Genomic DNA, 14,724 nt, shown 5'->3' with positions numbered 1-14,724 from the left:
TTTTCTTAGCCTCAGTTTCCTCATCTATAAAATGAGGGGGTTGGTTTCCATGGTGTCCCTTCCAATTCTAAATCTCTGACTCTACACTGATGAAGTGAAACACAATACTGTTACACTAAGAGCAGGAAGTCTCTGCTGAGCTTATAACATTTATATTTCTATCTTTGTTCCTTGACTGGTTAAAAAAAACCCAACACTACCTTCCCCAGCTCTCTCCCAATAAAATGGGGATGCTGAAAACTAACTTTGCTCAGCTGTATGTGGCCTGACTTGTGTTGCCATTATAGGGTTGGTATTCACCCACTTAGCACAAGATCAATGGGGAAAATCATCCTTTCCCAGACAGGGAAAATGATCCCTTGGAACTCAAAGCCATTTTCCTCCTTATATTCTTGCTAGCAATATCTCTCTGAAGCACATAGCCTTGGCATATCACTGAGGTGACTCACCATGCCTCATTACATGGGCACATGGTGATACATTGCAGGAGCTCAGAAATAACAGAGTTTCAGAAAACCACTGCTGATGTGCAGCTCCCCATTAAATGGAACCCATTGGTGTTAGAAGCAGAGAGCATCAGGGCTGAAGGGAAATTTTTTGTTATATTGCAAGTAATAAGAGAAATTGACATTGACATTGACATTTTTTTGTTTGTTTTTGTGAGGCAATTGGGGTTAAGTGACTTTCCCAGGGTCACACAGCTAGTAAGTGTAAAGTGTCTGAGATCAGATTTGAACTCAGGTCCTCCTGAATCCTGGGCCAGTGCTCTATCCACTGTGCCACCTAGCTGCCCCTGACATTGACATTTAAAGATGTTTAGCTGCATTTGGAGCAACCTCCTGGGTGCTCATTTCCAAGGCACATTGTGGCTGCTCTTAATAAATGTTTTAAATTAATACACACCATTTCAGTTTAATAAACAATTACTGTCAGATAGTGAATTAAACAAATACTTATATGCTATAATAGTGTACAATACAATATTCTATAGCATAATATAAATATGATGTATATATTTTGTAAATACAATATTTATAAATAAGTGGAGATGGAAATGGCAAATTGCTCCTCACAAAACTCCAAATGACAACAGGAAGAATCAGACATGACAGAAAAAACTGGACAACAAAATGTGATACATATATGTATATAAATGCAATTAATAATTTATGTAGAATAAATAATATGTTATAAATAAATATAATACATATTTATTAAGGATCATCATTCAGATTTAGAACTAGGATCCAAGAAACCTCACAGTCACAGAGGTCACTTCTCCCCATTTTACAGATGAGGAAACAAAGACCCAGAGGAAGTAAGTGATTTGTACAAGTTGCTGTGCCAATTGATGGGCCTACAAGGATGAAAACTGATACAATCAGTCCCTGAAATCAAGAATTTAGTATATTGGGAGAGGAGAGAAATGAGACACTTATACAAATAAGTGAGGATACTAGACTTGGAGTCAGGAAGACCTGGGTTCAAATCCTACCTCAGATTATCTATGTGACCTTAGGATCTGTAAAGTTAGGGAATAGGACTCAATTATCGCTAATGCCCCTTCCAGACATAAATCTCTCATCTTATAGTTCTAGGACAAAAGAGAAAACCAGACAAGGGTTCTATAAGGGAGAGCTCACTTTTAGCTGGATCTGGGGAAGTGAGGAGGGAATCAGGAAAGGCTTTACCTGAGCTGGATCTTGAAGGAAGAGATGAATTTCAACAGAAAATGAAAAGTTTTACAGGTAGAGGGGACAAGCTACAGAAAGGAGGAGAAAATTAAGAATGAGGAAGGAAATTGGAGGTATTTTTTAATAATCTAGTGGAGTACGTAAAAAAGATTGGAATTAACTGAGGCTAGGAATGAGACTAATGATGATAGCAATACTAGTACAAATATAAGTCAATGAGATGGATGAGGACAGATAACAACAAAAGAGGATAAGTGGTGGAGAGGAACCCCTGAAAAAGATGGTAAATAGGATTGTAGCATTTAGATCTGAAAGGGATGTAAGTAATTCTCTAGTCCAGTCCTCATTTTCTTAATAAAGAAATTGAGTTCCACTTATGGGTGGTTTGCCCAAGGTCTCACAGAAGAGCTAGGGTCCCTTAGCTCCAGATCCTGTATTCTTCCAACTACACCACTGTCTTTTGTCTTCCTTTAAATCAGATGCACCCAGGAAATTGTCAACACGATTGCTATCCATTCTTTCATGCAGCTTCTTGATGATGAAACATCATCAATGGGAATGGAATGCCTGCCTTTCTACCGTTCTTCTCCAGCCTGTGGCACAGGGGACCAAGGAATTCTCTTTGGAAATCTATCTAAATCAAACCCAAGACAACAAATGAATAGCTTCACATCCTTCCTTGATGCTTCCACAGTTTATGGCAGTGCCCCTGCTATAGAAAAGAAGTTGCGGAATTTGACTAGCAAGGAAGGGCTGCTTCAAATCAATATGCTTTATGCAGATGGAGGCAGAGAGTACTTGCCTTTTGTGACTCAGGTGCCTTCACCCTGTGCACAACCTCCAAACACAGAGGAGTCTGAAAGGATTGAGTGTTTTTTGGCTGGGGACAGCAGGGCCAGTGAGGTGATCTCGCTGGCTGCCATGCACACCCTTTGGCTGAGAGAACACAACCGCCTAGCAAAAAACCTAAAGAAGTTGAATGCCCACTGGAGTTCTGAAACCATTTACCAAGAGGCCAGAAAGATTGTGGGGGCCCTGCATCAGGTATGTCCCTTATCCCACTGAGTTTGTGATGCTATCTATGCTTTTGTTCTGTCATTCCTTTTCAGTTACTGTTTTCATTTCATTTCATTTTATTTTATTTTATTTTATTTTATTGGTGACACAATTGGGTTAAGTGACTTGCCCAGGGTCACACAGCTAGTAAGTGTCAAGTGTCTGAGGCCAGATTTGAATTCAGGTCCTCCTGACTCCAGGGCCGGTGCTCTGTCCACTACACCACCTAGCTGGCCCATGTGCCACCTAGGTGCCCTTACTGTCTTCATTTTAAGAACTTTGGATTCATTTTGGGAGTAGGAAGGGGAGACAAGAAGTATTTAATATCTATTTCTGCCACTAGAGACTGTCAAGTATTAAAACCTTGGGCAAAAAGGAAGTATGTGGCCCTGGTATAAACTAGCTTCTGTAAAATAAAAGGAATGGATTGGATGACTTTAAGGTCCCTTATACCTCTAAATTCTAATGATACTCTGGGACTCAGTTCTCTCATCCATAAAATGTGGGCCTATCAAAAGTCCCTACATTCTAGTCCTAGTATGCTGTGATTTGAGCTGCCTTTTGGAAAGGTGTAAAACTATCATTTTTTTAAAAGATATTTCATGTGAGAGGCCTTAACACTGAATTGAAGCCATAAAAACAAATGAGGGGCTATTATGTCCTGAAAATAACAATTTCTTAATTATTCTCTGAATACCATCTGCCAGATTTCCTCATTTTTCCTGTTTGAAACCCAGAAATGCCCCTAAAGTCACCAAGGGCAATGTTTGCACTTTCTGTCAATGTATTTATCCTTTTCTTGGTGGGTCCTCTTTTATGTTAAGTAATTCCAATCTTTCCCCTTCTAAGTGTCAATTTGAAAGGATGTTTATGCTTTCCTTTTCATTCTTAATGACAAAAAGGATCAAAATAATGAACTTTCCATGCCAAGTTTTCTAAGGCTGACCAGATATATGTTACTTCTTGTTAGTGACCTGAGTTACCAAGCTAGACTTAATGTCTACCTCTACCCTCAGTGTAATGGACTAGAGGTTAATTGTTACAGAAGGAGCAACAGATTTTTTCAGTTAACTCTAATAGGTATAATGTATCCATACACACATTTAACCAAACTGGTATTATATATTTTGAAATGATCAAATCATTCACTCAATATAGGTGCTGACCCTTTGGAAAAAAGGCTTATAGAATATAGCCTCAGTTGAATGCAGTTGTTTATTTTTATAAAAAGAAGTAATTGGGGGGGTTAGCAGCTAGGTAGTGCAGTAGATAAAGCACTGGCCCTGGATTCAGGAGGACCCTGAATTCAAATCTAGCCTCAGACACTTGACACTTACTAGCTGTGTGACCCTGGACAAGTCACTTAACCCTTATTGCCCCACAAATACACACACACACACACACAAGAAAGATTTTAATAGATATTAAGGATTGAGTTTCCCACTGATACCCTAAGGATAACTGGGCTGAATCAGTGATGTAGTATTGTACTGAAAAAAGAATGGGCCTTGGAGCCTTAGTTTGGATTCCTAAATTTGCCACATGAGCAATTAACCTCTATTTCTTCACCTGTGAAAAGGTTTTCTCACCTACAAAATCAGGATAATATTAGTTATACTATCTATTTCAAAGGTGTATTGTGAGAACCCAAGAAGCTAATATATGTGAAAATAACTAGTAAAACCAAAACCTAAAATTACTATATGTGGGAGTTATTATTATATAAGTTATATGTGCAGGGACATTTTCTGACATAAATAAATTAGTGAATCTAGAACACTAACTAATCATTTTGGAACCAGAAGGAATGTTAAAGCTCATTTAGTGCGATTATCACATTTACAACTGAGGAAACTGAGTCAGAGAGGTTTAGCAATTAGTTCAAAATCACATCTAACTAATGGTAGAACCTCAAATATGAAAACACTGAGAGAAAGCTGGGAAGGAGTCATATAGATTTTTAAATATTTAAATGTGAAATGTTAGGTTTGGGGTTACTTTCAAAACTAGATTATTCCTTAGATCTCTTATAGCTCTAACACTCTAAGAACTTGATTTAACCACATGCAAATATTAGAATAGTATTTCACATTTACAAATGTGAAAAATCATAGCTTTTTGTTGCCTTTCCCTCCCACATATAAAAACTTGTTATTAATATTTGAGGCCTTTTTCTTCCTTTGGCTATTTTCCACACAATATTCTGTTTATATTCCTTACCTGCTAATTTATCATTTCACAATCACATTTCCTCTTGGCAAATTTTGTATTTCATGTCTCCTTTTTCTACTATTTTGCTATTACATTAGAATCTTTAGATAATGTGATGTTATGTTTTGCTGAACTCACTATTTCTCCCTCTAAGCCCTACTCTCTACCTAAATTCCCTATTTCTGACAAGGGTAACTCCATTCTTTAGGTCACCCAGATTTTTGACATTATTCTCAAGTCCTCATCCCCTTCACTCCACATATCTAATAAATTACCATATCTTACTGTGTATATTTTCACATCATCTCTCAAACATGACACCCATTTCATCTGTCATCTTAATACAGATCCTCAACATCTCTTGCTTATATCAGTGCAAGTCACCTAATTGGTATTCCTGCCTCAGATCTTTCCTCATTTTAGTCCATCTTAGACCTGGAGTGAGGAATTTCTGAGCTCAAATCTGGCCTCATACATTTACTAGCTGTGTGACCCTGCACAAGTCATTTAAACCCTGTTTGCCTCAATTTCCTCATCTGTAAAATAAGCTGGAGGAGAAAAGGGCAAAATATTCCAGTATCTTTGCCAAGAAAATCTCAGAAGCAGACACAAAGAGTCAAACATGACCAAAAAGATTGATATGTTAACCATTATCTGAGCTAAAAATTGATTAATTAATATTTTACTCTCCCAACCCCCTACCCTTAGCACAGGATAAGTTACCTAACTAGTAGTCAATCTACCCTGTTATTTAAGAGGGCAAAACAATCATTTGATTTGACTTTATCATTGACCTCCAAGGGTCACACAACCTCAAAGCTGGAAAGAGTCCATTAAGTATAACCCAAACCTAAACAAGAATCTCTTTTATAAGATACTTTACAAATGATCACCCAGCCTTCACTTGAAGACCCAAGTGATAGGAAACCTTTTACCTTTTGAGGTAGCTTGTGCCACTTTGGTACAGCTCTCATTGTTAGGATATTTTTTTTATTCCTTTCATCAAGCAAAAATCTGTCTCTCTTCAATTTATACCCTTCTTATTTTCTCTGCCATGCTTATTATTTATTAGCAATACCCCTATTATACTAATAACAGCTCCTTTTTCTAGAAGACTTTATACTTTGAAAAGCACTTTCTTCACTATAGCCCTGTGAAATAGATAGTACAAGGATAAGTATTCCATTGCAAATGAGGAAACAGAGAAGTGAAATGACTTAGCCAAAGTCACAGGGTTAAGTGACTTGCTCAATGTCACAAATTCAGTTGGGCATAAAAATCCATCTTACCGGGGCAGCTAAGTGGCACAGTGGGTAAAGCACTGGCCCTGGATTCAGGAGGACCTGCGTTCAAATCTGGATTCAGACACTTGACACTCACTAACTGTGTGACCTTCGGCAAGTTACTTAATCCTCATTGCCCCACCCACCAAAAAATCTATTTTACCCAATAAGAGGGGAAGGAAGAGGATAAGAGATATGGAGGGATGATAAGAGGGAGGGCAGGTTAAGGAAGGTAGTGGTGAGAAGCAAAACAGACATTTGAAGAGGGACAGGATAAAAAAAGAGAGAAGGATAAACAGAAGACTAAAATGAAGGGAAATGCAAAGCAATTATAACTATGATTGTGAATGGGATGAGCTCATACATTAAATGGAAGTGGATAGCAGAATGGATTAGAAACCAGAATCCAATAATATATTTATAAGACATGCACCTAAAACAGAAACACATTAAGAGTTAAAATAAAGAAATGAAACAGAATCTAATATGCTTCAGCTGAAATAAAAAAGATAGGCGTAGCAATCATGATCTCAGAAAAAGCAAAAGCAAAAAGAGACCTACTTAAAAGAGATAATAAAGGAAACTACATTTTGCTAAAAGGTAACATAGACAATGAAGAAATATAAAAAATAATCACATCTTTTCTCTGATAATGGCTTCCTTTCTCAAATATATAGGAAACTGAGTAAAATTTATAAAAATAAGAGCCATTCCATAATTGATAAACAGTCAAGGGTTAAAGATTATAAACAGGCAGTTTTCAGAAGAAGAAATCAAAACTATCTATGGCCATATGAAAAAAATATTCTAAATTACTATTGATTAGAGAAATGCAAATTAAAACAATTGTGAGGTACCACCTCACACCTATCAGAAATGATAAATTCTGGAGGCAAAATAGGGACACTGATGCACAATTAGTGGAGTTGTGAACTGGTTCAAACATCCTGGGGACCAATTTGAAATCAGGCCCAAAGGTATATAAAACTCTTCATAACCTTGGACCCAGCACTACCACTATTAGGTCTGCACTCCAAAAGATTTTTTCTTTTTTTTTTTTTTTGGTGAGGCAATTGGGGTTAAGTGACTTGCCCAGGGTCACACAGCTAGTAAGTGTTAAGTGTCTGAGGCCAGATTTGAACTCAGGGACTCCGGAATTCAGGGCTGGTGCTTTATCCACTGCACCACCTAGCCGCCCCTCAAAAGATTTTTTTAAAAAGAGAAATGACCTATGGGTACAACATATTTATGTCATCTCTATTCCTTAATTTTTTTTAAACTGTCAAATAAAGCAAGATATTCACTAAGTTCAGTGTGGTTGTTTTAATCCTGTTTTTTTTTTTTTCAGTTTACAAAGATTGGCTTTGTGCTTCAGTGAAAGTGTCTCACAGAGGATTTAAAACATTTCCCTGGAGATCTATTTCCTATTCTCAGATTTAGAAGTGAAATGGAATATAGTGGTCATAGAGTCTAAATATGTCATATGAGGTTCAGAGACAGAAAGTAACTTGCCCAGTATTACACAGCTAATAAGTTTCTAATAGGGTAGTGAGGTAGTGCAGTGGATGGAGTGCCAGGACTAAAGTAAAGAAGAAATGAATTCAAATCTAACCTTGAACATTTAGTAGCTATGTGATCCTGTGGTAGTGATTTAACTGCTATTCAACTTAATACCCTGGAGAAGGAAATGGCAAACCATTCCAGTATCTTTTCCACTCCCCAACAATTAAAAAAATAAATAAAACCATCATCATAAACATGAATGATCCAGTAAAATAAATTTTCACATTGGTCACGCCCCTAAATATATGCCTAATAAATGTATTTGATTGACTGATGTGCATAAGTATGTATTTATGTATGTGAATGTGTGTGTATATATATATATACATATATATAAAATTCTTGTTCTATCTTGACAACATTGAAACACGGAGAATCAAACAAAGTTATCACTATGAATTTATTTATGGAGGAATTTTATATGATTTAAGCATATGCATAGAAGGCACCTTAATAAAGGAGAGATTTTTAAACCTGGGTTCTATTCTACTGAGTAAAATGTGTTTTTATCATCTACAAACAATAAATATGGTAGGGTCTTATATGAGTTACAGAGTAAATTAAGTATAAAGATGTATTCTTGTATAGAGAATAGTCTATAAAAGTTTGCCTGCTGCTGTTTCATATTCTCATCAAGCATATTCTTAATATATGCATAGACCATAAGATTTATGGAGATAAGAAAGTTGGCACATTGAGGTTGCTGATTTTTGTCAACTTTAAAAATAATTTTTAAAATACTACTATCCATAACCATTTCCGTTCTTTTGGAATGTTCCCTTTGAAATATTTTGAAAACCAACCCTTGGTGGCTCTAGAGGTTTCTTTTATTTATATTTTTGTGTATATTTATATAATAGGAATTTTGGATCAACTCTTATGAATAACATCACAGGAGCGATCAACCCTGTGTTCACTAGCTACTGGACAATTTTCCTTATGCATTTCTATCCTAGATTTAAAAATAATCAAGACATATGCTCTGGTATTTTAATTACTAAAGTTACAAACATTTCTAGCATTATTGAATCAATTCATTTAGAGCCACCATCCCACTTTATTAAATATTATTTATTAAACAGGAAAAGAAACTTTTTTGCAATTAGCTTTTACTTATTTCCCTACTGATGTCAAACCCTCTAACCTCCTAAATTTAAAAAAGCTTCAAGGTTACTATGAGCTATATAAGTCATTAACTATGGCAAACAATAAAACAAAGATAAAATCACTTACAATGTATCAGTTGTGAGAAAGATCACAGCCAAAATGACCTTTACTCATCATTTCAAAGGCTGATTTCTCTTCAATTCTAGAAAACACAATCACACTGTTCAGTTTTCTCAGGATAGTATCCAGACTTTCAAGAATTTTCTTTATCATATTTCTTTGCAAGATGAAAGTTAAAATTATTCTCAGAAGGGCAGCTAGGTGGCGCAGTGGATAAAGCACTGGCCCTGGATTCAGAAGGCCCTGAGTTCAAATTTGGTCTCAGATACTTGACACTTACTAGCTGTGTGACGCTGGGCAAGTTACTTAACCCACATTGCCCCACATTAAAATAAGTTATTCTCAGAAGAGAAGTTCCTTCATCCTCTTTCTCTTTTCTCCTTAGTTTTTTTTTTCATATATAACATATAAATCTCTCAAAAAATAAGTGTTTATAATCTCTGTGAATGAGGTTATTGAAGCTGGTGTTAAGCTTACATAAGTACAGATTTTCTCATCTTATAGAATGTAAGATTCTTGAGACCAGGAATAATTTCATTTTTTCTTTGTATCTTGTATAAAATAGGAACTTAATTAATACCTGTTTATTGTATACATACTTGGTAAGATTTAGTTGCTCTTATTAATTTCATTTTCTAATCTCTAAGCACATATCTAATTATACCTGTCCTTTTCTCGAAAGTCTTCAGTGCAAAGTGGTAAGGGGAAGACCTAGGTAAGTAGGGACCTGGAACTGTCCAGGGAGAGTAAGGGGAGAGGGACAAAGAGGTCAGGCCTAGGACCTCACCTGTTGAGGGTCAATCTCTTCTCTCCAGCAATTGAAACTGATCACTCCCTTCTAGCTCTATTTCAATCTTGAGCATTTCTAGGTATGAAGATTAATCACCAATTTCTTATTATTTGGACCAATTGGATTCATTTATTTAATATGATTTTCTTATACCATTACTACTAAATGCTAAAAAAAAAAAAAAAAAAGGCTCTTCCCAAGCCCCAACAATAGACTGTATTCATATTACTTTGCAGTAAACTCAGTGACTATAACCTTCAGCACCTGGAAAAAACCCCAGAGAAATTATGGAGATGATCTTCATACTCTTCAGCCAGCCTCCAGACTATGTGAGCTATACCAAGTTTCTTACCCCATAAGGAGGCCATTTATCTCTAGTCCACCTTTTTGGGATCCCTTCCTAGCCTAGGAGAGTATTGGATGGACTGCTTCTCTGTGATTATGGGAGGTCAGGGCACCTCCGTCCACAAATATGTAGATAGTAATGTCTGCTAGAAGGTTGCAATATTGAGCCTTTAGTTTCAGTCTGCTAGTAGCCTGCCCATGTGTTGACCAGGTTCACAGGCAGCACAAGACCAATATTTTATTTCTTCCCTCCCTTTGATTTACAGTTGATTCAAAGGATTACAGTTAGACACATTTTTTTTGGAAGATATATTTCCCAATCAGCCAAGGGGAATAACAATTCGGAAAACACCTGCTATTTTGAAGGCAATTTTTGATACATGGGATGAGCCCAGTTATTACAGCTTACTTGAAAAGCAGGCAACTAGGGGACCTGGTGGAGAGTGTCAGACCTGGACTCAGAAAGACTCATCTTCCTGAGTTCAAATCTGACCTGACACTTACTAGCTTTGGAACCCTGGACAAATCTCTTAACCCTGCTTTCCTCAGTTTCCTCATCTGTAAAATGAGCTGCAGAAGGAAATGGCAAACCACTCTGATATCTTTGCCAAGAAAACCCCAAACAGGGTCATGAAGGGCCAGACACTATTGAAAAACAACCACCTGAAGAGTGGCCAGGAAGCTTTGCATGGGGCAAAGACTAGTGCCTGGGAGGCTAGGATAGTAGTTCTGAGTGTGACATCTACCCAGAAAGGAAGGATTCCAATGAATTATGCTCTGGGACACTTTTGCTCTTTGTTTCAAAAGTATGGAACCACTTGATGGTTTTACAGTTTTGTTTTGTTTTGTTTTTATTCAGAAACACTTTAGGCACTGCTTAATCAAGGAGACCTCTCCAGTAGTTTGCCTGTATTTCCTTCACTTAACCATTATTTACACTGCTACTGAAAGTATAATCTCTTGGAGCCAAGAAAAAAAAAACGATAGAGACATTTACTGCTAGCTCTATAACAAGGACATGCTTCCTTGCGTGATAAAGTATAAGATAGAATTCTTACTAGTGTTCTTTGATACAAGAGTATAGTGTTCATCAAAGTTTCAGAAGAGACAAAATAAAACTGAATTCATTCTCTCCCACTGGGGAAAAATAGCCTTCTGTGTCTACTTCTATGGTAAAAAGTACAAACTCATTAACCCAGTTTTCAAGGTCCTCCACAATTTGGTGTCACCTTCCTTTTTTTAGACTTACCTCATTTTATTCCCTTCCGTGGAGCTTGACTCCATTCTCTGCTCCAGTCAAATTCAATTACTTTGTCTATGGAATACACACTCCATTTTTCCATCTTCCTGGTTTTTCTCGCACTATGTCCTTTGCTATGTCCTTCCTCCCCCTCTTTCCATGTTGGATTACTATTCATCCTTTAAGCAAGCCCCCATTTAAATCTCCTCCAAACCTGCCTTGACACCCTCCCTACCCCCAATCAATAATGACGTTTTCTTCTTTGGAATTTTTATAGCATTTTATTCTGACTTTTAGGATTTCATGTATTATATTAATTATATTATATATGTGTTGTGATGTAATGTGATGTGATGATTAAAAATGTAAGAGCTATGATACCTGGGTAATTTATTAAATTTATTAATATGGCTGGTGCATTATTAATAAAATGAGGTATGACTGGTACATTATTAATAAAATGAGGTCTATGACCATCTCCCTCAGAACAAAGACCCCTTGCTCATGGTTGAGTGTGGTTCATATACTTTTCCCCCATAGGAGGTCCATCATGCAGCAATCAAATCTAATTGGTCAGCATCATTTGGAGGTTGATTAAATAAAAATGAAGTTGGGGGATATATGACTCAAGTAAAGATGACATCAGGGAGAAATGTAGAGAATTTATGCAGGCAAAATCTCATCAGTAAAGTCCTTCAGCTAATGTAGACAAAAGAACCTGTCTCCACCGAAGGCTCCTTTTGTGAGCTTGGGGGTGAGGTGGTTTTGACATAGATAAGATTTGATAAAGTCAATCTCTTAGGCCCCAAAGATATTTATTATTAATAATTGCTTATGCTGTATCATATCATATAATATCATATAACATATTGTATCATATCATATCATATCCTGTCTTGTCCTGCCCTGTCCTATCATATCTTTTCCTGTCCTATCCTATTATATTATATTCAACTGTATTATATCCTTTATTAAGTTTGGACTTCTATGAACATAAGGATTGTGCTTCATCTAAACTTTGGAGCCTATGTGATGTGTGGATGGAATAAATGTTTGCTGAATTGTATGGGAAATTGAGTTGAGAAAAAGATCACTATGTCTCTACAAATTAACAAGTGGTTATGTTGATGTCTTCCCCATTGAATTTTCAGTGGTCCTCTAATAAGACCAGAATGATCCAATCCTCTCAGTAAAAAACTCAGTGTGATAAAGACATTTTTCACTCCTTAGCCTATTCCTAAAGCATCACATTCTGCTGATACAACCATGACTAGTTGTTATAAATGGCATCCAGAGTAGATTTTTTTAGTTGAATGTGCTAAAAATGCTTATGGTTCTCCCATGTAAATGGTACAATGGGTTGTTTGACTAAAAAATTAGCAAGTTGTTTGATGCAATGAGTAGGTTCACTCTGAAACCACCTTGGTTATCTGATTTCCATATTTTTCAGGGACATTACTGTGATCCCCCCTTCACTTTCTTATACAAAGGGATGATCCACTGTTGATTCATTATTAGAAGAACTGATTGTCTCCAAGGCATAATAGCTTCATCTGCTGGCAATGGAGGATTGAAGGCAACAGGAAAAGGGTGGCTCCTTTTCTTGTATTCAGGAAAGCATTTAGATCTGACTTCCCAACAAACTTCTCATGACAGTGTCTGATTGTTAGGGGTGAAAAAAGACAATAACTCTCCAATCATGGAAACTGAGCTTCATAGTTAAGGATCAATTCTGTGAAAACAAACATAAAACAATATGGTATTTGGCACAGCAAAGGTTCCCTACTTAAAAGTTAATAGATGGGCAGCTAGGTGGCACAGTGGATAGAGCACTGGCCCTGGACTCAGGAGGACCTGAGTTCAAATCCAGCCTCAGACACTTGACACTAGCTGTGTGACCCTGGGCAAGTCACTTAACCCCAATTGCCTCACCAAAAACAAACAAAAAACCAAACCAAACAAAAAAGTTAATGGAATGTGATTTTTTTCTTTATATTTTCTGGAAGTAAATTATTTGACATGAGAAGTATAAGATTTTTGTGTCTTGTGTTTTCTTCTGAAAGGTTACACTAATATTAGATTGAGAGCAAAATTTCAATTGGACACAATTGAGTATTATGAAAAATAAACCACCTTCATTGATTTATTTTAGCTTATACATTACTTTTTCTTTTGATTAACTTGACAACAATTCTACTTACATTGTGCCCAAGACAGTTAGATATTAGTTTTGGGGAGGTGGGGGTTCTAAATCTGTTATTTCATTGATGCTCATCACTTCCCTCATTAGAAGCAATTACTCACTGGAATTAGGTTCTTCCACATAGATACTAAGTTTAGTTTGATTTCATATTTGATCCAGTATTTAACTTTTTAAAAAATTCAACCTATGACTTGATTAATATTGAGAACTTCTAGATGAAGAAAATCCCTTTATAATGTAGATCAACACTTCAAGAAGGTGTTGGAGGCCTGAAAACAGATGCTCATAACAGCAATAGAGACATTTTGAGAACACTAAACAAACTAAAGGCAGTATGGTGTAGCAGATAGATAATCAAGCTTCCTTAGAGTCAGGAACATCTGAATTAAATTTCTGCTTCTGACACATGTGGGCAAATCACTTCTCTCACTGACCCAGGTGACTGGGTTTAAAACCATAAAGTATGAAGAAATGCCAATCTGCAATAATACTGGAGTTTTTCACAATGGGAATTCTCCACGAGGGTCTAGGCCTCTACCCTTACCCCCCAAAACAAAGAGCAAATGAAAAAGTATATATATATATATATATACACACACACATACATACATACATATATACATATATGTATATACAGAGAGAGAGAGAGAGAGTGCTGAGATATTTCTCCCTTTACCAATTGCCCACAAGAAGTATGTCTGCCAAAGAGGACTGGGAGGAGCACAGCCCTCTCCATGTTCTATCACACGGGACTAGTAACTAGCATAATCTGTTGACAAATTTTCTATGTGGGACTTCTAAAACAAAGAAGCAAAAAACAAATCCACTCAAATATACCCTAGATGTTTATGGCAACCGGGTTTCTGACACAAAGATGGCGATTTATTACATGGGCTTCACTACCAAGATGAAAAATCTCAAGATTGCTCCAAATCTATGGGGAAGCAGGTCACTTAAATGCCATAGAATTGATTTATATCAGTACAATGAGGATAATCAAAATAACAGCACTCTAATATTAAGGTTTGCATAACACTCTGTTCACAGCAGAGTGACTCCAGGCCTGGAGTCACGAAGACTTACCTTCCTAGTTCAAATCCAGCCTCAGATAC

General features: G+C 36.6%; 1 protein-coding gene across 1 annotated transcript in view; it reads left to right on the top strand.

Moving 5' to 3' along the window:
• The window catches only part of TPO (thyroid peroxidase), a 229,672-nt gene that overhangs the window by 98,663 nt on the left and 116,285 nt on the right, over positions 1-14,724 (top strand). Inside the window, exon 7 of the mRNA XM_043988365.1 lies at positions 2,223-2,738. Within this exon, the coding sequence (XP_043844300.1) occupies positions 2,223-2,738 (516 nt within the window). The remainder of the gene's footprint in view (positions 1-2,222; positions 2,739-14,724) is intronic.

The sequence above is a fragment of the Dromiciops gliroides genome, chromosome 2 (genome assembly GCF_019393635.1).
Source record: "Dromiciops gliroides isolate mDroGli1 chromosome 2, mDroGli1.pri, whole genome shotgun sequence".
NCBI classification, from domain to species: domain Eukaryota; kingdom Metazoa; phylum Chordata; class Mammalia; order Microbiotheria; family Microbiotheriidae; genus Dromiciops; species Dromiciops gliroides.
Note: the sequence above shows the minus strand (reverse complement) of the source record. Positions and strands in the feature narration are given on the sequence as shown.